This window comes from Medicago sativa, chromosome 5 (assembly GCF_051527215.1).
Source record: "Medicago sativa cultivar Bolivia chromosome 5, Bolivia_mono, whole genome shotgun sequence".
Taxonomy (NCBI): Eukaryota; Viridiplantae; Streptophyta; class Magnoliopsida; order Fabales; family Fabaceae; genus Medicago; species Medicago sativa.
In genome coordinates this window covers 55991300-56017595 of record NC_140753.1, presented here as the reverse complement: position 1 = coordinate 56017595, position 26296 = coordinate 55991300, and the positions used below count along the sequence as shown (strand labels likewise).

General features: G+C 31.9%; 1 protein-coding gene, 2 long non-coding RNA genes and 1 pseudogene across 18 annotated transcripts; 3 read left to right on the top strand and 1 right to left on the bottom strand.

The window, feature by feature from the left end:
- The first annotated feature begins 758 nt into the window (after nucleotides 1–758).
- Nucleotides 759–2352, top strand: LOC146923273 (uncharacterized). Its single transcript, XR_015012864.1, has 2 exons — nucleotides 759–1637; nucleotides 1753–2352. It is a non-coding gene; the product is annotated as an uncharacterized LOC146923273 (long non-coding RNA).
- Nucleotides 2353–6692: 4340 nt separating this feature from the next.
- Nucleotides 6693–8240, top strand: LOC146923272 (uncharacterized). Its single transcript, XR_015012863.1, has 2 exons — nucleotides 6693–7107; nucleotides 7228–8240. It is a non-coding gene; the product is annotated as an uncharacterized LOC146923272 (long non-coding RNA).
- Nucleotides 8241–9791: 1551 nt separating this feature from the next.
- LOC146923270 (putative disease resistance protein RGA3 pseudogene) lies at nucleotides 9792–21039 on the bottom strand (annotated as a pseudogene). Of its 2 annotated transcripts, XR_015012858.1 has the most exons (11): nucleotides 17870–21039; nucleotides 17703–17771; nucleotides 17414–17614; nucleotides 16941–17041; nucleotides 16573–16663; nucleotides 16364–16499; nucleotides 16148–16274; nucleotides 15937–16003; nucleotides 15732–15778; nucleotides 10426–10624; nucleotides 9792–10115 (listed from the first exon to the last, which is right to left on the bottom strand). The product of XR_015012858.1 is annotated as a putative disease resistance protein RGA3 pseudogene, transcript variant X2 (transcript). The 2 variants fall into 2 exon arrangements; XR_015012857.1 differs by lacking the exon at nucleotides 15732–15778.
- LOC146923271 (uncharacterized) lies at nucleotides 11096–15413 on the top strand. Of its 14 annotated transcripts, none has more exons than XM_085716046.1 (9): nucleotides 11096–11460; nucleotides 12223–12261; nucleotides 12872–12913; nucleotides 13151–13220; nucleotides 14033–14293; nucleotides 14405–14501; nucleotides 14569–14690; nucleotides 14827–14911; nucleotides 15006–15413. In XM_085716046.1, exons 5-9 carry the CDS (start codon nucleotides 14197–14199, stop codon nucleotides 15130–15132), a joined length of 528 nt encoding a protein of 175 aa, XP_085572172.1. In that variant the 5' UTR covers nucleotides 11096–11460; nucleotides 12223–12261; nucleotides 12872–12913; nucleotides 13151–13220; nucleotides 14033–14196; the 3' UTR covers nucleotides 15133–15413. The 14 variants fall into 14 exon arrangements, with proteins under 14 accessions (XP_085572172.1, XP_085572164.1, XP_085572171.1 ...); XM_085716038.1 differs by having other exon boundaries at nucleotides 14806–14911; XM_085716045.1 differs by having other exon boundaries at nucleotides 14013–14293.
- Nucleotides 21040–26296: the final 5257 nt, after the last annotated feature.

Here is a 26296-nt window from a genome sequence, read left to right as displayed (position 1 = left end):
TCACGAAGTTGCGATTTTGGCCCTCTAAGAAAAAACTACAAAATCGCCCCCTAAGTTATGCAGCTGTAGCAGTTTTGGCCCCTCAAGGCAAAAAATAAATAAATAAATAAATAACACATGGCACCTCACTTAGGGTGACACGTCAGCGTAGACCGAGTCAAAATTGACCTTGGGGGTCAAAACTGCCACAAGTGCAAATCTTAGGGGTGGTTTTGTAGTTTTTTTTCTTAAGGGCCAAAATCGCAACTTTGGAAAAGTTAGAGAGCTAAAATTGCTATTAAGCCTAAAAAAAATACCACCCACCGCATATGCATTTTCAATTCATTTTCCTGTAACTGAATTAAAAGATGGGTATTTTAATGCGAATTTAACTCTAGTGAGTGTAGTGTAGTTAAGCCTAAAGAGTAACTTATACTGCAGGTAAAGAATCTTATATTTTACTACATGCATTTCCATCCATCAAAACATGCAATATTGATGAATTTGAGAGCCACTAGATATTGTAGCTTCCTTCAAAAAAAAAGATATTGTAGCTATAGACCTTTTATATAGCATAGGGGTCACATGCCCCTTGTGATTTGTTAATTTACAGTTACACATAACCAGATGGCATTAAGGATTAATTCTGCCATGTCATTCTTTATTACTCCTAACGGTTCTTATGAATAAATGCCATCTGCATATCTATTAATTAATTGAGTTTTTGAACCTTCAAATATTTTTTTAATAAAAAATGTGTTATAAAATACACATCCAGTTTTTTTTAACCAAAGAAAAATGTGTATTTTAGTTTTTTTTTTTTTGGAAATTCAACGATTTTATCTAAAACAAACTAATCGCATAGTACACTCTACTTATGTTCTCAATCCAATCATACATTATTCAAAAAAATAATTTTACATTGGTCTAAAAAGATAATTTTACTTTTATTGTCATTGAATATTTTTTTTTTGGTTAGAACCTTCCGGAAAAAGGGGTCATGGTAATCCGGATTTTGGTTGTGAGGTAAGTATAGTCTAGCAAGAATGGTTCCACCTAGGAATTAAACTCGAGTTCTCCCAAACGAATCGTCCTTTGGTGAAGTTGATTAACTACTTGAGCTCAAATGTATAAATATTAGTCAAAAAGGAATAAATTTTAATTGGGTCATGTTAACTTGTGCCCTTAGGGCACAAGATAAGAAACCTAAAAGTAGAAATATTCCCTCAAATTTTGTGCATTCTATTTATTATAAATTCAAAAATTAAATTGAATGCACACATTCCAACAAAAAGTTACTATGTTTGGTTCCTTATCTTGTGCCTTAAGGGCACAAGTTAACATTTCCCATTTTAATTATTAGCAAATTTTTCATTTGACCTCTTTATGTGTGTTAATGGAACATACACAACACATTATTGATATACTTAAGAGATAATTAATAATGATTATAATTTTATGAAGGGTTTTTACAACTTCATAAGTGCTAAAACTATAAAATTATTTTTAAGAGAGCATGAACATTATAAATAGAACAAATCATATTCGAATTTTTTACATGCAAACAAGAAAAAATATGGTTCAAATTCTAAAGTTTGTTTATGATATGATTCTATTCATTTCCATAGTATTTCTCATCCGAACAAAACTGAGTGACAGTAAGTCATTTTTTTCATTTTTTTCAAAATTTCATTCTTTACTTTATAGTTTTGTACACAATCTTTTACTAACATATTTTAGTGACATTATTTTATTATCTTTTTTTCATTATAGTTTATGAAGAATGTGAAACCGATGATTATTGTCCAAAGTATAGGGACTTGTTATATGTTTTTAAATGCATTGATAAAAGATGTGAATTGGTAGAAGCAAATGTATGATTCTATGAGTTTCAAACCATGGAGAGTGCAAAAACATACTACAAAGGAGAATGGGTTATAGTGACTTTGAGTTTCAAATGTATGATTTTGTAAATGTAGTTTTGTTGGTATCACTATCACCATTACACTTGTCTTTAGATGAAATACATTTTACCCTTTCTCGACGTGACTAAGAAAACAAAAAGCTCTGGCAAAATGAAAAACATTTTTTTACTGTTCATTATATCTTACCTCACCAAACCACCAACAACCACCGGTCTCCGCTGCCTACTTTGTCATGGCTGGTTTTTCAAATGAGGTCATTTGAGAAGAAGAAGTGTATGTAGTGTGATGCACTACCATTGACATTGAACTGTGATTGCAAAATTGTTAAATAAATTGTCTCTCAACCCTAGTAATTTGTTTCATCAATCAAAATCCTTCATGTAACATCTATCATACAAGTGATTGGATGTAATACTATATTTGAGTAGTGGACTTATTGTATTTTCAATGTTTTAGTTTCGCATATCACTCCTTTCCAAATTTTTAGGGCAAAAACAAATTTATTGATTGAACTTTTCCTTTTGACATCAAATAAAAAATGTACAGTTTAAACAGATATTCAAATTTGTACTGAATAAAAAATATAGTGATCTATCATTTTAGTACATAAATAAAAAATATGAATTGATCGGTGCTTTAAGAAGGTATTTATTTATTTTTGAATGGATGTTAGAAATTAGTTTTTTCTCTTTCCTCCTTTATCCGGTTTGAACTCAGTGCCTTCAAAAAAAATTCCTTAGCTCAAAACAGTTAAACTACTCCACCCATTCAATCGAAACTTTTAAGTGGGTATATGTACAAGATGATTAAAGCTCCATGTACCAATAACACTTACTAGCTCACGACCCACGCGATGGCGGGTTATTTTTTTTTTTTTTTTATCAAGTAGCCTCTTTTTCAAGGTGAATAAGTTGGGTGTTCGGGGTTCGAACCCCGGCTTCTGCATATAATAATGCATGTCCCTACCAACTGAGTTATGCATATATATTATATATGTTAATTCTAACATATATATATATATATATATATATATATATATATATATATATATATATATATATATATATGTTAGAATTAACATAAATAAATTTGCAAAATTGAAAATGAATATAGTTTGTTGAAAGATTTCAAAGTAATAAGAAATAAGTTAAATGCGAATTGAAAAACCATTTAGATTTTTTTTTTTGTTATCATTAAAACATAAAAAGATATTGTTATTAGTGGACCAATTTGGTTTCAACAACATCGATAAGTGAGAGTCAAGATATAAGAAAATAGCCAAAACAACGTGAGAAAATTGACTTCTAGGATTTTAAAATAGAGAAAATATACAAGAAATGAAAAATTCACGATTTTTTTTTTAAACTATGTAATCTTTTAATGTGATTATTCTTTTTTTTTTTGAAGGAAACGTGCTTATAGCATTTCATTGATAATAATAGTTTCAATACAATTGGGTATTTCAAAATAAATGGCGGGACTAGCTAGTAACAGGGCTTCTCTTGCAAGAGCGTGAGCAGCCTCGTTGGCTTGTCGCCTAACAAACTCCACCCTAGAGTTGGAAAAGAAAGCAGTAAACAACGAACGACAAGAAGAAATAATGCAACCAAATTCGGATGTGTCGTTCCTGTTGGAGAGAAAGGCATCAGCAGACAATTTAGAATCCGTTTCAAAGTCCACGTTATCAAACTGCATATCACTCAACCATTGTAATGCAACGTGCAGCCCAAAAGCTTCACCTACATCAGCTGAAACACAACACGATAGATACACAACTTTAGCCAAAACAAAAGTACCTAAGGAATCCCGGACACAAATGCCAATACCGATGCGGTTGAGGGAGGAGGAGAACGCGGCATCAATGTTACATTTATAACGACCCGGTAAAGGAGGTTGCCACAATCTAACATTTGGAGAAACCGAAGTGGAAGGTCCCCCCTCAGTGGGTAGCGCCGGCTGTTGTTGAGCATTAGTTGCAAGAACCGACGGTGTGTTAGCTAGCTGCCAGTCAACAACCATATTTCGGGCTCGTTCGACCACCATAGCACTTGTTTCTATAACATCATCCCATACTCGCAGATTGCGGTGTTTCCAAATACTCCACATAACGGTTGTCAGTCGTTGTGAAAATTCAACCGACAAGTTCTCAAGTAAAGAAAAAATGGCATCAACGGGTGATGCTGTAACCGAAAGGGCATGTTGAATGGAACTCCAAAGACCAGTTATGTTCCACACCTGGATAGCAAACGGGCAAGAGAAAAATACATGATTGAGGTCTTCATACTCAGATGCACAACTGGCACAATTGGTGGGGCAATGAACACCTTTATCTAATAGTCGAATCCGCGTAGGAAGGCAGCCCCTACATATTCTCCAGATTAGATTCTTTACCTTTGGTGGAACCTTAAGATTCCAAATGCCTGTCCAGTACCCTGGCCGCCAAAGGTAAGAAGAGTCGACAAGTTCAGACACACATAATCTATACGCGCTGCGAACAGAGTAACGGCCGTGCCGTTCCGCTTTCCATATAATTCTATCCGTATCAACCTGCGGGATAAGGGGTGTGTGTAAAATTTTATCAGCAATATCACCACTAAAAACTTGTCGAATCACCTGTTCATTCCAACTTTTATCATATGAATTCATCAAGCTATTAATAGCGAGATGTTGGACAAAATGAGCTCCAGGAATATCACTTCTAATGCAGTCCCCATCATGTAACCAAGGTTCATTAAGAATAGAAATAGACGCACCTAAACCTATGCTCCACCGTGCACCACCACGCACTAGGAATCGAGCACGCATGATACTACGCCAAACATAGCTCGGGTTGTGGCCAATTTGAGCAGTAAGATAGGAACCCGATGGGAAATAGCGTGCCTTAAAAATACGGGCCACTAGGGACTCCGGTTCAGTAATAAACTTTCATCCCTGTTTACCTAACATAGCTAAATTAAAAGCAGAAAGGTCTTTGAAACCCATACCTCCATGTATCTTTGGTGCGGATAGCTTTTCCCAGCTCATCCAATGAATGCCTCTCTGTGTTGTTTTACCATGACCCCACCAGAATGAAACATTTAAGTAAGTTAATAAAACATGTTTGAGATGAGTTTTCAAGTAATCTCTATTTTTTTTTAAAGAAGTAATCTCTATTTTTATTTTTTTGAAAGAAAGTAATCTCTATTTAAAATGTAGAGTTTTGTACATAAGTCATAGTTCTAAAATACCAAAATTGTTGTGTTGGAAAAGTTTTATTTGGGTTTCTCTACTATCTTTCCGTTTGAGAGTGTGGTTTGGCTCCATGTTTTTTATTCTCTGTTATTTTATTTACTGTTTTGTTTGCTTTTTGTTTTTGTTGGTTTATTTCAAGTTTGCATGTCATGTGTTTGTTGAAATGCTAGTGAAGGATTCGTCTTATCGGTACTTTGTTATGAGTAAGGAATTTCTGGCGACAATCAGCAAACTCATCATCCTCTCAGCCTCACATAGGACTTTTCAACGTATGGTTGTATTGGTTATCACAGAGACCAATTATAGTCAATATGCGCGAACAACAGCACAATCTTTTTTCCGGAGTTGGATGACATCAAAGACTATGGATCTCAAAAGTTTGGTGATCTTGGACCATAGGTGGAAGGAATTAGTCTGGTTGTTAGGGTATTGTTTTTGGAGTATTGTTGCCCTTTTGTTTTCTGAACTTTATAGATGTATCGTTAGGATGTATCCTACTATCTTGATTGTTAGGTCTAATCTCAATTTATGGGTGTGGGGAATGTCCCAACTCTTAATCGATTGTATTATTTTTTGCCTTTGATTGAATGAAGTTTTTTGACTGGCAAAAAAAAAAAAATGTTGTGTTGGATGTCGTGGTCGATGTTTGAACCAGACTCCTCCATTTATGTGAGTTTCCAATAGTACTTGTTATTTCGTTTATCAATAAAAAAATTGTAGAGTGTTTTCACCAAAATTGGAAAAAATACCACTGTTGTCCGCGAAAAAAAATTCAATTCATTTTCCTTTTTTTTGATGGTGGCTGAGGTTTGAACTTGGACCTTACATATTTTATGCATTGTCCATAACAACTGATCAGTTAAGCTGAAGAGAACTTCAATTCATTTTCCTATATATGAATTAAAAGAGGTCATTTTGATGTAAATTTATCGCAAGTATAGTTTGCCTTATAGAGTAACTTATACCATAGGGTAGAGAATCTTTTTTTTGAATGGGGGGGGGGGGTGGAGAGAATCTTTAGATTTTACTACTTACATTTTCATCAATCCAAACATACATATTTACTAATCATGAACTTTTTTTTTTCTTCCTTGAGGTAATATTTTATTTAATATCAATAAAATAATTACCTTATCATTGTATTATATACCTTATCAAAATCCAACGTGGATAAAATAATTATTTCAATGTGAGTTATATATTACTTAAAAAAAATGATGGTCAAAGTAAGATATGTAAATAGTATACGTTGTAAAAGTGCGACATGTATTTTGAAAAAGATGGAGTATATATATGGATGTTTTCATACGCTAACTTTTTATTACTTTTAATTGTTCTTATAAATAAATGTCATCTGCATTTAGGTTGTCCCTAAACCACTACTTTTAGGTGGAGTTTTTGAACCTTAAATATTATTGAATAGAAAAAGTGCTATAAAATACACATCAATTTTTTAAATCAAGGAAAGGTGTGTTTTTTTTTTTTTAATTCAACGATTTTATCAACAATAAAAGTTGATCCTACAATACACTCTACTTATTTCTCATCTCCAATCATGCATATTATTCCAAAAAAATAATTTTACCATGGTCTAAAAGAAAACTTTTACCTTTACTATCGTGAAAGGTTAAAAAAAATAAATAAATGTTAGATAAAAAGAATGAATTTTAATGATTAGTAATTTTGTTATTTGACCCACCTTAATTGTGCTAAAAGAACAAACACAACACATTGATATACTTAATAAATATTTAATAATGATTATTATTTTATGAACGACTGTTACAACTTTGTAACTTGTAAGTGCTAAAAATATTTCATTATTTTATAGAGCAGGAAAATTATAAATAGACCAAATCATTTTCTATTTTTTACATTTAAACAAGATACAATATGGTTCAAATTCTTAAATTTGTTTATACTATAATTCTATTTATTTCCATATTTCTCATCGCAATGAAATTTGGTGTTGGTAAGCCATTCCTTTTATTCTTTTCAAATTTCTTTCTTTACTTTGTAGCTCGTACACAATCATTTAACATATTTTATAATAACATTATTTTCTTGACTTTTTTTTTTCTTCTTATTACAGCACATGATGAATGTCAAATTGATGATGATTGTACAAAAAGTGGAAACTTGTTTTATATTTAAAAATGCATTAATCACAAATGTGAATTGGAAGCAGCGCACTTAGTTTCGGACCATGGATTGTACAAAAACATCCTACAAAGATTTGTTATGCAACATGTTGATGGCTTATAAGGTTGAGCAAATAAAATGTTTGAACCTTCTTTGCTCAGGATAAGTAATAAATTGCATGATCTAATCTAACCTGTTAGCACTAATTTTTGTAATGATTTTGAACTTGAAGTTGGCTAATGCTCTAGACCTAAATTGATTCACATTATCAGCATTAGGAGGGACCTTTGGGGTCAAAACAATAGTGTTTGGATTAAAATTAGGAAGGAGCCATCTATTTGAGAGGAGTTGCAGAACAATATTTATAATCTATATATAGTTCTATAATTTCCAATAAGTTTGGAAGAAAAATGCTCCAAATCCATCAGGAACAAGGAATTATTGTTGCATAAGATACAACTTATGCCATGATTTCCTTCTTATAATATAGTTAGTAGAGGCATACTACAAATATACGAAAATCCTTTCTATCTTCTTCCACATTGAAAGCACCACGTTGGTCATCTGAGTTAATAACCATAAGATCAAACATGACAGGAACACATTAATTATGCAAACAATTGTTCAATTATTAACAGAAAATAACTTCAAATTCTGCTTTGCAATCTACTTGGAAAAGCATCGAAATCCATGCAAGGTTCAACAATGAGAGATAATTCCAGCCTATATTTGAAAATAAGCCTTTCGAGAGCTAATTTTGATAGGGAACTTGCTATACATGTAATATTCTAGAATATGCGCTTCATTGTCAAGGATTGAGAAAGCCAACCTTTAATACGGTGTTGTATTTGCTTTCTTAATTTCTCAGTTTTCTTTTGTTTGCGAACTTTCTTCTTATTAGTCGCTAGTTGGAAATTATCACCAGCATCTGAATTCGCATTTTAATACGGTTTTTAGCATTGACGGGTAAGTTCATTCATATTCCTCAAATATTCATGATCACTATTGTCACATTCGCATTTTAATACGGTTTTTAGCGTAGCAGTAGCGCCAAAATATTGTAATGGTGTTAGCATCAATACTATGTTCCAAGTTAGTTGTTCCACTAGCATAAGACATGTCATTAAGATTGCCAGAATTATTCAAAGTGTTGTTATCAACCATTTCACCTCATTTTTTTCCTTTTCTATTTGTATCCTTTAGGTTCACAACTCCAATATTATTATTTGTGTATATTGTCTTTAGATTACACAAAGGTTTTCTTCTAATCCTATTTAGGTTTTATTCTATTAATTCTCTTAAACTTCACCATATCCATGGTGGAATCAGAGAAAATGCAGAAGCTCAATGAAGAAGAAAGAGAGAAAATTCTAGATTCATTGAATGGATCTGAAATTGGTTACAACAAAGCTATATATAGCTGTATATGATCCTAACTAACTCTAACAAACTATTAGCTAGGATTAGAATCATATGATGCTAGTACACAGTTAAGATCTATGGATAGTCAGAGTAACTTTCTGCGCAAGCTATCTAATATTACAAGTAATCACACAGTTTAACAAAGAAGAAAAAGAGAGGGAGAGCGCACCAACAAATATTGGCGCCAGATAAATTGTGCATAACCAGGATAATTAGGGAACCTTGCTAAATATATTGGTATTCTTTGGTGGTTTGATTTTAATAATTTGGAGAATCAACTAAGTGTGATAATGAGGCTGAAGAATTATACAATTGCATTGTAGAGATGAAAACATAGCTTGGCAAAACATGAAAACAATGAGCTCTATCTGAACGTTAACGCAAAACAATTTTACGCTGATAGTGTATATTCACTAATATTTCCCATTTTCACATCAGATGTGTTCGACTCAGGCACAACCTCCCTTCATTTGTGCAACATCTGCAAGAAGTAAATCAATCACTTTGCTCTAGCTAGAATCATTAAAATAATAAGCATTTCAGAGTTTGAGAGATCGATAATTCTATTGACTTTGTTTTATGTCGATTCCTAGTTCTTATCACGAATTATTATAAACAAACTCCCCAGACACAGGGATATTTATAACAAGTTCACTTACTGAACAGATAAGAAACAAGAATTTGAAATAAAACAAGGATGAGTTCTTAAATATATTCAGTGGAAGCTAATTTGTGAAGGTAATCAATATTAAGTCCTAAAGATGAAGTCCTTTCTTAAGGTATCATTCATGTGTGCTGATGATAATGAACTCAAGTTTGTTGAGACTTCATCTGTTGCTTTTTTTCGCACGACAGTTGCACCAGACTATTCATTAACTCCTCAAGTCCTTTGTGGTGTGGTGTATTTCTTAGTGGATGGTTACATCAACGGTATATACACATCATTGATAACTTGTGCCATGTTTATTGAATTCTATGTCTGGTTACATTTCTGTTGACAAGTGAATTTTATAAATGACAAAAATATCTCGTAGTTACTGATTTTAGCTTCCATAAGGCAATAATTTGATTAAGTATGAATTCAAAAAAGTATTTGTCCCTTTTAAATAAAAAATGTATTGACATTGTTTGGAACAACCAAGGCACAAAATGTCTGATTATAAGCTCACCAGCAAAAAACTACACTAGAGGAATGGGAAAGAGGTAAATACAAAGAATCCCTTATTTCAGCAACATTAGTACTAGTAGATATTGTACAATCAAGGACAATCTCCTAAGGCTTAGGAGAAGCTATATATAACTCTTTCAACATCTGTTATTCGTTGGAATTAAGTTCGGCTCATGTGTTGGATCACCATTGTTCACTGCCTTCTTTGGAGATTGATTTTTCAGGCCAAAGTACATTCAATCCCTTGCCTGTATGTATGACCAAAATACATTAAATTCCTTTATCAAATCTTACCATACATCTACAATATACTATTTTTTTCTTTGCCATAAGGATAGAATTTTAAATATGTTTGGTGAAAAAATGATCGGTGAAGGTTATTAGCATTCCTGAAAACCAACTCCAACCACAAGGAGGTGGAAAAAGTATTACTTTGTTGAAGCATCCAATAAAAAGAAAGCCGACTAAAGTTTCGTAATGTATGTTAAAATAAATTAGTTTGACGAGGCAGAAAATTCATGTTAAAGTATTCGAACTAAGATATGAACTATGCCTTACCTTGAAATTAACCATAACCAGCAAAGAGCTATCAGTTAAAGGAAATTGAAATCTTCAGCAGCAAACTTCACTCCTAATATTGTTTAACAACGTCGCCAATTCTGGCTATTGGTGTTTCCCCTGATCGAACATGAAACTCCGACTCTTTCATAAATATATTATACATGAAAGGGCTATTTCATAAATGAAGGACCATCACCTGCATATTTTCATGGATACATGTATTTAAATTGAAATCAAGTAATATATATATATATATATATATATATATATATATCTTAATCTTAATAATATACAAACATGAAGCAACAAATAGCAAAAAACAAGCACCTCAATCCAATGTGTCAAAATTCTAAGGCCCCATCAATAAATCTCAATTTTTTAATGTCTCATTTTATCATCAAAAATAGTAATAGGGACCACAAAACCATAACAAATTCAAATTTATACAATTAAAAAAACATCAAAATTCAATTTAGATCATAAAAATTTGAAAGTGTTAATTTCCCTTTAAGAAATGTCATTTTCGGACCTATTTTTTACAAACAAACAAAATCCATATTGAAATCAGGCCCAACTTATGCTTAGCCCAACCCTCTGACCCATCACTGTTCCAGCTTTTTTCAGAAATATTTAATGCAATAAACATAAAAGGGATGCTTTCCCTGTCATCACGCTCAAAAGAAACACCTTTTGCAAGCTATGAGACAAACCCCATGACCAACCACCACCTCTGTACCACCCAATCTCTCTTTCATCAAATTCAAATTCAAAATTCAAATTCCATTCAATTCACTCTCTTTTCTGTCTCACCATTCCATCTCTCTCATTAATCTATTCCTTTCTACTCTTCTATCTCATCATTCAATAGCTCTTCTCTCTCCCAATCCTCACAAAACCCATCCTCCAATCTTCTCTCTCGCCGCAAATCCCCTCTTCCTCCTGCCGGTTTTCGATATCCCTCCATGGCTACAATCACTCCGTCTCTCTCTCTCTCTCTCACTCTCTCTCTCTCGATGGCAACAACAACATCAGGTTTCTCTCTCTCTCTCTCTCTCTCTCTCTAAATCAAATTTTATTTTTTTGAAAGTGTATTTATTTTCTGTTTATGGTTTTGTTATTGAAAGGCTTTTTTGTTTGAGTTAGGGATACTTTGGGGATACTTTGATGCTATGGCTGAGTTCAAATAACATGGTTCTAATGTATTGCTATCTTAATATAATAGTAATAATAATTGTCTGTTGGCTTAGATTCATTATGTTAGTGACAATTCCCATATAAAATTAAGGTTTATATGAGTTGGATTCAATATAGCCTTTGGTAGAAATTATATGTTACTATTGTTTTGTTGGTTGTTGTTTTGGTAGAAATTATATTAGTAGTGTCATTTTCTGGATTGAACTGATAATGGATTGTAATTGCTTGGTAGTTTGGTAGTTCTTCTATTTATAAGGATAAGACTAAGAGAATTAAGATCTGATTTACATTGTTAGATTTTATCTTTTTAGCTGTATGAATTTGTAGAGAAAATATAAGTTAAATATGTTCAACTTCTTCATGAATTTGGCCACATGTTCCTGTTTCTTTTCTTGAATTTGTTTTATTTTTACATGGTTTTGAATTTGATTTTTTTTTTTTGTTGTGAAATTGAGCACTCAAAGTGTTTGAGAATATGTCTTAATAAGAAAATGAATGATATTGTTAGGTTTAGTATTGAAGAAAGTATAACATGGTCACAAACACAAATAAATTGTGAATATTTACTGATTGAATTGTTTTCCATTCTTTCTGTTTTAGGAATAAACCTTTGCAAATTTGGGACAATTGACAAAGAAGGTAACTGCTTTTTGAGGGAATGTTAAGACTCATTATGTAACCTCACAACTTTACTTCTATTAAAGAACAAAATGGACACTCAAATTCTTGCACTTATAATTTATGTTATTATTTGTAGTACTGTTTATTTATATGATATGGCCTTTTTTCTTTGCATGAGATTCATCACTTCAGCATATGCAACAATAGGTTAATGCAACAACATTGGCATTTGCTTGAAATTGGTGCTCTGCATTTTACATAATATATTTTACCTTCTATTTATGATTCTATATTTCTTACTATCCATGTAATTCTTTCCATTGAATTTCAGTCTCAAATCAATGATCAAATGGAAACTGTTTGTGGTGTTCTCTCCTGTAAATTAATGTTTAAATTGTCTACCAATATGCTATGCTTAAAGATATCCTCTTATTTCTTAATATGCTTCTTTGAAGGACATTCGCTTTGTATTGTTGATTTTTGAAAATCATTTGTTATATCTTTTTAATTAGAAATTATAAGATTTATCACTAAGAAAATTTTCCATAAATGCTTTTATTGTTGCCTTTTGTCTTATAGCTGACATTGTCTTTTGTGGTTTGATTATTCTTTTTCTTTGTTTTGGCAGATTTTGAAGCATTTTATGAGAGATCAAGATAAAGACCATGAGGTAACTTTTTTCCTATTTTAGATTTATTTTTGTTGTTGGCGATTCTCTTTTCTTTCAATTGGTCTTCGTATTTGGTCTTTCAATTCTTTTAATAATTTAGCTTATGCAATGATGATTTATTTCATTATCTGTATTGGGGTTTTGGATTTTTGTTCTAAAAATCGTTATTTTAATTACACTTATGCATTTTGTTAGTTTTGATACTGATTTAGAACGATGTTTTAATTTTCTGTGTAGTAAAAGGTGGATAACATGAAATTTTTAATAATAGTATGCATGGTGGATATTGTTGGCTACTTTGTTCAAGGTAAGTTTCAAATTAAAATTTCTATTGAGTTTTATGCAATTAAATAATGCAAATTATGGTTTAAGTGAAGTCTATATAAAGAGGGATTTTGGCCTTGGCAAAACCACACTGCAGATTCATTTGCATCTTCTTTCTTTCAAACTTAGTCTTTTTTCTTGCAATTTCTATTAAGTTTTTCTGCAATGGCTTTAAGTTTTGAACCCATTTCACACATTTCATCATCAAAATCAGCATGGCATGTAAAAGCTAAAGTCATTAGGTTATGGACTGTTGCAGACTTTCATAGCCAAACTGTACCTTTTTCAATCAAAATGGTTCTAATGGATTCTGAGGTTTTCAATCTAACCTAATATTTTGCTTTCATATCACTTCTGTTTTTAGCTTCAATCTGATTTTTATGGATATGTTCATTTCATATTTATGTTTAATTTGTTTTGTTTCAATCTAACTTAGTTTCAAATTTTTTAGTGTGTATATGTTTACTTCATATTTAAATTTATATGTTTAAGTTTTTAGTTTAAATGTTCAGTTTTTGCTTCCATGTTTAGTTCTTATGTTCTTAAGTAGTTCAATATTTCACTATGATTTCAATATGATCCTTTGTGAACAAAACATGTTTTTCATACTAATTTTTTTCCACAATGGAAATATGAAGGCCTTATGTTAGCATTCTTTAGTTGTTATGTTGTTAAGACTTTGATAATGCATAATTTCTAAAGGACCTTAGTTAGCATTCCTAAAATAACAAAAGAATAACATATATATAATGCAGTATATACTTATTTCTTGCAGGGAAATAAGCATCTATTCAGGGAAATAAGCATCTATTCGAAAGACTTTGATCCATAAGTTTCAACATGAAATTTCTGAAGGGAGAGTCTATGCATTTGAAAATCTTGGAGTTGCTGCTAATGGGGGTAACTACAAGACCACCCGCCATGCATATAAATTGAACTTTCAATTTGGATCCAAGTGTATGCCTTTAGCTGGTATGGAAATAGGCCATTCTCCTTTTACCTTTGTTCCAATTGCTGAAATTTGTGGTGGTTCTCATGATCTTGACTACTTAGTTGGTGAGTTTATGTTCATTTATACAACAGTTATACCATCAAACAGTTTTGAATCAATTTGTAATTTCATTGGTTATTTTCACTTAACTTTATTTATTGATCAATTTTTTTTAGATGTCATTGGGATGTTGACGGGTGTTGGTACTGAAAGGGCGTATGACAGGAATGGAACAAGCACCAATTTGAATGTCCTTGCTATTGAAGAGGATGGGTATGGTTCTTGACACCAAATAAATATTTAATCTTTTCATGGTTCTTAAACAATTCTTATAATTCAGGAACAAGCTTCAATGCACTTTGTTTGGCTCCTATGTTGATGATCTAAACACATATTTGGCTGCTGGAGATACTGCTAATACTGTTATGGCTATTCAGTTGGCGAAGGTGAAAACCTTCCAAGGTATTTTTCATCCTCTCAAAGCTATGTAAAGTGCATTGAATCAATTTTGAATTTATACAAAAATTATAACAAATAGAATATGATTTGTGGCTAATTTTTAATTGTATATCTGAAGTCATAGATATGAATTTTGTAGACAATATACACATCCAAAACTGCATCAGTTGTACGACGGTGGTTTTCAATCCAATTTGTGCAGAAGCTACTGCCCATATGAATAGGTAGTTTTTCGTTATACTTGAATTGTTTAAATTCACAAATTTATCTGCTAATTAAGTTATCATTAGTTTTAATATTGTCATATATTTCTTTTAGGATGGTTGACAACATTGAAACTCCATCACCATATGCACTTACTCAAATCCCTGCTCAACCAACTGTTGCTCCTTTAGAGGAATTTCTCTATAACACTCAAAGGAGACATCAAGGCTACCATCTTTAGCCACAAGTCTTTAGTAGCATGAGAAATTCTATTTGTTTTTATCCATCGTTATATACAGCATAGGCCGAGTATTCCTTTAAAGTCATGCAATTTGGTTTTAGATGACTGAGGGAGGAAACTGGAAGTTAGGGAAATTATATGGCTTTCTTTCATCAATGCTAAATAATATATGAATAATAGATGGTCTCTATTAGTTAATTAATTCTTTACTTCTACAACTTTCTAATTCCTCTACTAACATGAGTCTACCGTCATATCTTACCTTATTGTATAAGGTTAACTAACTAAATATTTTGCCACTTTTTACTTATCAATTTATGCATCACGGGAGGCTATAAAGTATTTGATTTAAATTTCTATTAAATGTCCAAAGTTTCATATTATATTCCTTTAAAACATTGAGTTACATGTGTTTCATTTAAGTTTCTATTTAATTAAGTCTACAATTTCATATTCCTCAAAAAGCATGGGAGGCTATAAGTATTTGATTTAAGCCACAATAAATCTTTTCTAGCCCGTGCGTTGCACGGGTGGAAATGCTAGTATATATATATATATATATATATTAAAGTTAATACTATAGGAATGAAGATCTATACCATATCAATACCAACATCAACGGAAGTGGAGATGCGATAACGATAATCTGACAAATTAGGTTGACATCTTTAACCGATTTTGTCTCAGACAAAAATCACAAGTTTCACATAAATAATTTCAAAGATGTCTTCTTCTTCATTCCAATAAACAAATTTTGGAAACCACGAATATTCAAAAACTCAGGTGAAGTGAGGTGTCAAATACCTTATGGCAGGGATCTCAATTCCTCGCATTCAACAATATCCATAGTTCAAAGAGAAATAAGTGTCACCTATTCAGTTTCACAAGAGATGCTCTCTGTAAGTTGCATGACTGATGCTAATCTACTAAAATACATGGAGTTAAAAGATGTAAAATTCACTTTGTTATCAAATAAAATGGTTGATTTCTCATTCATATCATCCAAAATCATCACCTCTTATAGTTTCTGTGGTTCAAATGAAGCATCCTCTTGCTTTCAGGAAAAGCAGTGGACACAACTTGATCCATTAACATTGTCCGACACAAACATGGTTGGGACTCAGCAGCATTCCACAACATATCTGACACAAACATAATGAAATAACATGAATGACTCGACTAGAATCATGAAATACAATGACACCTTCCTAATGAAGAGCTGTATACACACCTGGCTAATAGCTTGAACCAAGAATTTTGATTTGTTGCATTAACAAGCTCAGCTTCAATTCTAAAGATATGGCCCAATTCTCACAATAATTTTACCCGTAGACATTCCACACAAAAACTGAGAAAGCAAGTGATTCCTGCATATAGAAATTTAAATTAGAAAGTAATATGGTGATAAGAAGATGCAGGGAAGAGATAAATCTAGCATACATCTTCTTTCAGATAACTGTCTTGAGAAATACTTCACAGGTTGGTCAGAATTTAGTGCATGCATCGACAACCGTCAATATTCTTTAAAAATCTGCAAATAACGTACCAAGACGATTTTAGTGCTACGAAATTCTTAACAAAATTCTGACTCAAAGCCATAGAAAGATAAATTCTCAACTAAATTTGTCCTAAAGGATCACCTAAAATCAGTACCACTCGTCCTGAACTAAGTTTGTAATTAAAAAGTGTGGCCAGCAATCATTAATGTAGTTAACATCTTACAAAAATTGCGTCGTCAATGCTCTAATCACAGTACCGAAAAAATAAATCAAAATGTTCAAAGAATTATAAAAGGTACATATATATACCTCTGGAAAACATTGAAAATCTCCACCCGTTGCGTTTAGCAAAGCCAAGGAGTGAACTCTATCAAGAACCATTGCTGCTATTTTACAAGCTATCATAGATCCTGTTTCAATAGGCAAACAATATTAAAAATAAACACAAACAAATAAACTCAACCTAATCAAATCTTAGGGCAAACCGTCTGAATTTTAACTAAATCAAAACTCAAAAAAGACAGAAACACACAAAATAATAATCAGTTGAGTGCCCAAAAACATAAAGTAATTGCATCCTTTGCCATGATCATTGTTCTGCACCCAACAATCATTCACCAATATTCAAATTTCCATTTCACTCTTTGTAAATTATTCAAATTAATGTAGCACCAACCCATATAATTACATTCAAAAACTTTCATTTCTTCAAATTATTATCAAACAATATATCAATCAAATAAACAATCTAAAGCAAATAAATAAAAAAGTACAATAAAAACCTTGATGACCAGACTTTCTATTGTGCATAGAGCTCCGACCCACGCCCCAATGATCAAAATCGCAATCCTCGATACCACCACTGGACTCATTGTCACCTCCTCCTCTCCAAAAGAAGCCGTCTTCATCATTAGGTATGTCTGTTCCGGTTAATCCCGTTGTTTGTTGACCCCACCCTTGTGTGTCAAAGGCAATCCCAAGTCCTAACCATTCAATTCAATCTCCACAAAATCAGCAAAATTAAAAATCAAAAAAGAATTAAAAAAATAAAAGTATGATGAAGAAAATTACCAGAATTAGAACAAATGTCCATAGGTTGAGCAGTAAAATATCTTTCATGTACGTACTCTGGTGCTCTTTCTGGGGAATGGATTCCATAGATGTCAACAATGAGAATTTATATAAAGGTTTTTGGGCAGTTGAAATCCAAACATAAGAATGGGAAATAGAGATCGTACCAGTAAAATTGATTTTTGCGATGGTCATTTAGGGTAAATGTTTATTTTTGGAATATGAGCTATCTTGTCCCAATCCTCCCCTGTTCCCTCTTTGCATCGTTCCTCTAATGTTGGGCATCTCCAAATACTCAGAACCTCAAGAGAAGTGAGGTGTCGAATACCCTCCGGCAAGCATCGCAATCCTTTACAATCCCAAATCCTTAGAGTTCGAAGGGATTGAAGACCTTCCCAAATTTGCTCTGGTAAGGACTCCAACTCATTACAATCAGAGATCCGCAGATCCGTCAAAGCTGGGTTAAAGGGTTCATTTGGTAACTCCTTCAGTTTTGTGAAATTATAGATAAAAAGAGATTGAAGAGAAGTAAGGTTTTTGAACATCCCCTCTGGGAAGGATGTTATTCCTTCACCGTTATTTAGGTCAAGCTGAGTAAGACCACGGAAGGTAGAGATTGACCTCAGTAACTCATTGTTACATCTGAATACAGTGAGGTCTTTAAGAGATGGAAGACATGGCAGTCCAAGTTTAGGGCATTCGGAGATCCACAAATTAGAAAGACAAGGAAACATCTCCCCTCTTTCCACTTTCAATAACCCCTCTATGTTTGGTAACACATATAATTCGAGTACCTCCAGAGATGGGAAAACCCTCACCTCCATACCATCCTGAGATTCATCATCATCCAAGTATTTCAGATTATCCATACGAGATATTGTCAGTTTTTTTAGAGATGGTAGTTTACCAAGTAACAGAAGCCGCACAATTTTGTTGCAATTCTCAAGTTCAAGAGAAATTAAATTACTAAGAAGGCTTATCCAACTTGGTAAAAATAATCCATCATAGTAATTTATTTTCAAGCACTTGAGATTTGAGTGAGGTTGAAGCTCTTCGAGTACTTGCTCAGCATGAATAGTTGGGGGCTCAGTAAATCCATCATTGCTTTCCCATGACAAACATAATTTATGAAGGTCTTTTTTACCCATCAAATTAGCCGCTTGAGCTTCAGATAAACTGCCAACATTGTTTAAGTGTTTGATACTCAGTATTCCTCCAAGGTTTAGATCACGTAACTCTGCCAAGCTATTCCCTTTCTCTAAACTAACAATGTACACACTTAATGTTCTTAGACAAGTTAATTTTCCAATGTTAGGAAACATTTGAGACAAAGATTCACATCCTTCAATGACTATATGTCTAAGATTTTGTAAACAAGTCAAGCCTTTCGGAAGACAACTCAGTTTACGGCAATATTTTATTTTCAATATTTCGAGTTTTTTTAGCTTGCAAATTGAATCAGACAACTTTTCTATGTCAAGAGAACGAAGTTCCAAATACCTTAAATGAATTAAACTCCATACTGGGACCTGTAGAGAGGATGTGCTTAAAACGCGAAGAGAGTTGTTTAATGGGAAGTGATCATGTTTTTTTGGCAAATAATTCTTCAAGTCAAACAATGTTCGTAAGGATTCAACTTTTTTGAAGGCACCCTCATCGATTGATAACAAATTATTGGAGTTAAAACTTATGTGGTGTGTGTTTTTTGTCAAACTAGTCATGTTTGCATTCTCCAAATACAAACATTCTTTCCCCGTCACTGATTGAGCGAGATCATGGACAAGATCATGCATCTTGAAAGAAATGTCTCCAGAATATTCATCCATCTTGCTGTCTTGAAAGAATGATTTTTGGTACAATTCCTTCCAAACCTTGTTTCCAACATCTTCAACCTCTAAATTCCTCTTTGCAATAAATCCATTAGCCATCCAAAGCTGAATCAATTCGTCCTTCAGGATTTCTCTATCTTTGGGAAATATAGCACAAAAAGAGAAACATTGCTTTAAGGTTGGTGTTAAATAAAAGTAACTCAACCTCAAAGCAGGCAAAATAGATTTTTCTTGTGGTAAATCCCAAAGCTCACTGTCTTTAATATCAAGCCATTCCTTTTCTTCATTCATTGAGATCATCAAACCCCCCAACGCTTTTGCTGCAAGAGGCAATCCATTACATTTCTTTACTATCTCCTTTCCGATTTCCACAAGCTTTGTTTGCTCTTCTTTGTTACGTCTAAATGCATGTTGTTTGAACAACAACCAACAGTCACTATCAGAGAGACGAGACAAACGGTGAGTTTCCCATGTCCCCATGATTGTTGCAACATCCTCATCACGAGTGGACACTAAAATGGAACTACCTTTTGATCCACATGACAAAACAGATTTCAAACGATTCCATCTATCTTGTGTTAACCCAGATTCCAATTGTTCATTTTGATTCCACACATCATCCAAAATCAGCAAATATATTTTACCTTGCAACAATTCTTGCACCTTTCTTTCCATTAAATCTAACTCGAAGTCAGCACACTTTTCTCTTGTGATAGATTCTATAATAGAACACAAAATCCTTTTGACCGAGAAAGTCTCAGAAACACAAACCCAAATTTTTTGATCAAAATTGCGACTCACCCTAACATCATTGTAGATCAATTGAACAAGAGTTGTTTTTCCAATACCACCTAAACCAACAATGGGATAGACAGAAATGAATTCAGAGTCCTTCGCATGGTTGAGAAGAAACTGGACAATCTTTTCTTTATCATCGTCTCTTCCCAACGCTTTTGATTCAAGAGGGGTGGAGCTGGTTTGGCGCCATTCAGCTACTTGATCTGGGATTACCCTAAGAGTATCACCAGTCTGTAGAGAAAACTTGTTCTTACTTTCAGCAATATCATCTAACCTCCTTGTAATCTCTTTCAACCTGTTACCAATCTCATGGCGAAACTTGATGTTCTTTGGTTTGAAAGAGGTAAATCCTCTCAGTCGACAAGACTCGATCGAGCACTCATCAAGGATATCATCGAGCACATAAACAACATCTTTGAGGTCTTGTAACCATAGCTTAATAGAGAGTTCTTTGAATTGTTTCTTCTCAGCATCTTCAAGAACAGCCTTGATGTGAACTAAGTTGTCTGATAGCTTTTGAGCCTTTGATTTGATTCCAGAAATGGTAGAAAATTCATTTTGAAGGAGAGACGTCAAGTTTTCAAACACAACTCCAAGCAAAGCGTCAGCCATTTTTTTGTGGAAACAAATTAAAGAGTTGCACAGATAAGAAAATGAGAAATATGTTTAGAAAGAGTGAGTGCTGAACCAATCTGGAGACCTTTGAGAATGAAATGCAATGGTAGTAGGAAGCCAGGAAATAGGTGTTCAATAATTGTAAGCAAACTTTCATTGGCTTATTTTCAACCACAAATGTATGCAACTTGCAAGGTTCCATTATTATTGATTGGGTACTGTTTGTAGGACACACATTTTCAATCAAAAATATTATCGGGGTCCATTATTGATATTGTCTCTTTGTTTTCACACTTGAACACAAATGAAAAGTACATCAAAGTTTATGAATCTATCCCTAGTCCCCACTGGCCTGTATAATTGAACCACTTTAACTATTAGATGTGGCCGACAGAATAATATGATCTTTGGAGTAATTAGTTATGGTGTGACGTCATTTACTGATATTTGTTTCATGCATTCACTTTAATTCAATGTATTGAACATCTTGAACAAGTCTTATCTATTGTACCAATTTTTCGATAAAATATAAGACTTAAATATGAAAATAGTCCCTGCAAATATCTGATATTTTGGTTTTAGTCTCTGTAAAAATATTTTTTTGGTTTTAGTCCCTGCAAATATAAAAAATTTGGTTTTGGTCCTTGGTATTTTGTTTTAGTCCTTCTAAAACTAATTCATATTGGATTTAGTCCTTGTAATATGTAGAATATTTGATTTTAGTCCCTCAAAATGAGGACTAAAATGAATATTATAGGGACCAATTTCAATATGAAATGATTTTACAAGGATTAAAACAAAATACCAAGGACCAAAACCAAATATTCTATATTTGCAGGGACTAAAACCAAAAAAATATTTTTACAGGGACTAAAACCAAAACGCCAGATATTTGCAGGGACCATTTCCATATTTAAGCCAAAATATAATATGCAGAAATGCACTGCTTAACAGAAAGAACACCATTCTTGTGTGAAAAAGAATAGAAAGAAATCTATCTATCTACTAACAATATATCAAAACAGAATACTATCAAAATTACTTACCTACCTATACTTAATTTTCTTCCAAACTTTTTCCTTTACAATTTTAGGGTTATTTTTGTCAAATTCACTATCAAAACCCACTTTACTAAAACTCACTTTCCCACTATCAAAACTCACTTTACTAAAATCCACTTTCTCACCTTTCTTCATTTAATAATAAATTTTTCTCTCATCTTTATTTATTTATAATAATAATATTTTCTCTTTCATATTTATTTATTTAATAATAAACTTTTCTCTCACCTTTATTTTTTAATAATAAACTTTTCTCTCCCAATCCCACTCCCCTCTCTTATCTTTTTCTTACCAACTTTCTTCATTTTTCATTTTCTCTCTTCATTTTCAACTAATTTTCAATTCGGTATTATTAACAGGTTTTTTTTTAGAGGAAACTAACAAGTGTTGTTGTTATAGCAGAATATGATTTTGTATTTTACGATAACACTATTATATAATACGTTAATTATGTTTTTTCACGAGACGTATATTAATATTTTTCACACTCAAACATATTAGTAAATAAAATCTATGATTATTTTAATTTATTAACTTTTTTCATATCATCAATACTAAAACAAGAACAATATTATAATATACTATGATTAATCATACTTCAATTTTTTCTATTTTTTTTAAATGTATCACTAAAAAACCCGTTGGAGTGTACAATTGTAACACGAGACCCATTTTAGTAACTACAACGAGTGATAAGTTTTAATTAGTATTTTTTTTTAATATATCTAATTAAACACTGCGATTGCCTAAGTTTTATTAATATATTAATAAAATATATGTGGGTGTATGGATTATATATTAATAAAAATATATATGAGTATATGTTTGTTTTATGGGAATATATTAATATATTCTTATTTCTGAAATTTAATGGGAACTGTATATTGATAAAATACAAATGAGTATATGAACTATATATTAACAAAAATATATTTGACTATATGTTTTTTTACGGGAATATGTTAGTATATATTTATTTATGAAATGTATTTTCATTTTTAGTTTTTTTAATATCGTCAATACTAAAACAAGAACAATATTATAATATATATTTGATTATATGTTTTTTTACGGGAATATGTTAGTATATATTTATTTATGAAATGTATTTTCATTTTTAGTTTTTTTAATATCGTCAATACTAAAACAAGAACAATATTATAATATACTATGATTAATTATACTTCAATTTTTTTCGTTGTTTTTTTTAAAATGTATCACTAAAAAAATCATTGGAGTGTACAATTGTAACACGGTACTTATTTTAGTAACTACAACGAGTGATCTGTTTTAATTAGTATTTTTTTTAATATCTCTATTTAAACACTGTGACTGCCTAAGTTTTATTAATATATTCAAAAAATATATGTGGGTGTATGAACTATATATTAATAAAAATATATATGTGAGTATATGTTTGTTTTACCGAATATATTAATATATTCTTATTTCTGAAATCTAATGGGAGCTATATATTGATAAATATATATGAGTGTATGGACTATATATTAATAAAAATATATCTCACTATATGTTTTTATACGGGAATATGTTAGTATATGTTTATTTGTGAAATGTATTTTCATTTTTTTAATATCGTCAATACTAAAACAAACAAAAAAAAATTATAATTTACTATGATTAATCATACTTCAATTTTTTCCGTTGTTTTTTTTAAAATGTATCAATAAAAACCCGTTGGAGTGTACAATTGTAACACGGGACCCATTTTAGTAACTATAACTAGTGATCAGTTTTAATTAGTATTTTTTAATATCTCTATTTAAATACCGTGACTGCCTAACTTTTATTAATATATTAATAAAGTATATGTGGGTGTATGGACTATATATGAGTATATGTTTGTTTTACGGGAATATATTAATATATTCTTATTTCTGAAATCTAATGAGAATTATATATATTGGTAAAATATATATGATTGTATGGACTATATATTAACAAAAATATATCTCACTGTATTTTTTTTACGGGAACATGTTATCATATGTTTATTTATGAAACATATTTTACGATAACAATATTATATAATACATTAATTATGATTTTTCACGGGATGCTTATTAGTATTTTTCACACTAAAACATATTAGTAAATAAAAACTATGATTATTTTTATTTATTAGCTTTTTTAATATCGTCAATATTAAAATTTAATATATATTTGTTCATATTAAAATTTAATTATTTTATAATTTTTCATTACTACCGATCAATATATACATTATTATGCTTTAAATACTTTACATATTTTCACCATGGACAAAAAAAAATCACTATGCCAAGCGCAGCCGAGACGCGACACGCGGCGGAGCCGCGGCCATACAGCGCGGCGAAGCCGCGCTACCCGTGCTGTAGCACGGGTATCTCGACTAGTTTATAATAGTAACCGTACTTGTGTTTTTGACAACTGTTTTTTTTTTTCTAAACAAAAATCCTTTTCTTTTAAAAATAAAAACTTTTAGACATTTTCATTCATTATAAAAAGTGATAAATCGTTATTTGTCAACTATATTTTATTTCTTTTGTCAAAAAAAGTTATTATTATTTCTGCATGCCACTTTATTGTTATGAGATTATTTTGTGCAGATTAGTTGCCGCAAAGTGTCGTTCGAAGATACAATTGATAGAGTCGACGGTTGTTGTTATTAGTCAATTATTTGAATTTAATTTTTTTATCTTCTAAATAAAAATGAGTCAATTCATGAATCAAACGAGTCGAACTATATATAGTTTATATTCGACTCATATAATTAACGAACTTAATTTTCAGCTCAAGTTCGACTCATTTGGTTCATGAACTAAGTTCAACGAGTCAATTGTCGAATCGAGTTTTGAACTAAATTCGAGTTGGTTCGGTTCACAAAAAATATTCTCATAATCCAACTCCAAAAAAAATGCAAACCATGTTCTCTCAACAAGAGCGTTGTACTTGGGTTGATATTTAAGGTCTATATCAAACAAGACTCAAACAAAATAGTCAAAGTCTCTGTCAAATATTGGCTTATTTCTAGTTACATTAGTGCATATTGGTGTGCCAACAATGCTAGCAATAACAAAGAGTACACTTTAGGTCTCCAATGCTCTTGAGATTCAAGATCCTATCGATCTCACACTTTGAACATCCTCTAGAGATGTAAAGGAGAACTCAAAGAAACCCTTACTCAGAGAGGTGATTCACCATTACTTATGGTGTGTTTGGATTGAGGGTTTAAGAGGGGAAGGGAGGGGAGGGTTTACTTTTCATTTTTAAATTACAGACTATATAACATGTTTTTCTAAAATAAATTAAGTGTGATTGAAGTATTATATGATCGTTTATCATGTTAATATGTTAACTTTTTAAAAAACACTTCGTAGTGTCCATAGTTTAAAAATGAAAAGTAAACCCTCCCCTCCCTTCCCCTCCTAAACCCTCCATCCAAACACACTTAGGGATTTCCATATTGGGGATAGCTTGGCTCGCAAGGCACCAAACTTCAACGGTGTTGCACCCTTTTCCAGATAATTTGTTTGTGCAAGTTGTCCTTACAAGTTTCGATTCCATCTTTGTATTTATATTAAGGAATTACTATAGCAATCCAGTCGCCTTTAACACTAAGTTGAGGAAGTTGTCTCAAAGGTATATCACAAACATTTTTAACAACTTGCGCGAATGATACTTGGATAAAAGGTGATTTGATTGCTTTACTAACTTCTTTGGGATGAAGATAAAGACAATGGCAGGTAATAAAGAAAGGATTCATAGCTAAAACAATGAAAAATGAAGATGGAATGGTGGTTGTTGGTGGTTTACAATGTTCTATGCGGTTGGAACAACTAAAATTCGATGAGAGAGGTGCGAGAAAAATTTACTGTTCATTCTCAATTTTATGCAAGTTTCTTTACTCTTTTCTTCCAAAAATAGCCTACAATAATTTTAGGAAGGTTTACACAACTGCGCTTAGTTTATTTCCACAAGACAAACTTATGTTCAAACCTTACAAGATATCACGAGTGTTCAATCATTGACACTAGAAATCGGGATTTTAGCGAAGGATTTTGACACCGAATGTTTTCAATCACCATAAAGTTCTAAAATATTTGTTAACAATAAGTTTTTGCGTCTCCAAATGCAATTTGGAGATCGATGTAGAACCCGGTTTATAGTGACAGAAAATTCAATCTCTGATATTTGTTTACCAATTTTATTTTTTTTTGAAAGAAATTGTTTACCAATTTTATTAAAAAATTAGCGACCAACTTTCCGGCCACTATAGCCTGTGCTATAC

Excerpts from the sequence above, each read along its gene's own strand:
- LOC146923271 (XM_085716043.1), top strand. The coding sequence starts at position 14,197 with ATGCCTTTAGCTGGTATGGAAATAGGCCATTCTCCTTTTACCTTTGTT. Across the intron at positions 14,691-14,805 it reads GAAGGTGAAAACCTTCCAAG|TCATAGATATGAATTTTGTA; the intron begins GTATTTTTCATC and ends GTATATCTGAAG. Across the intron at positions 14,912-15,005 it reads GCTACTGCCCATATGAATAG|GATGGTTGACAACATTGAAA; the intron begins GTAGTTTTTCGT and ends TATTTCTTTTAG.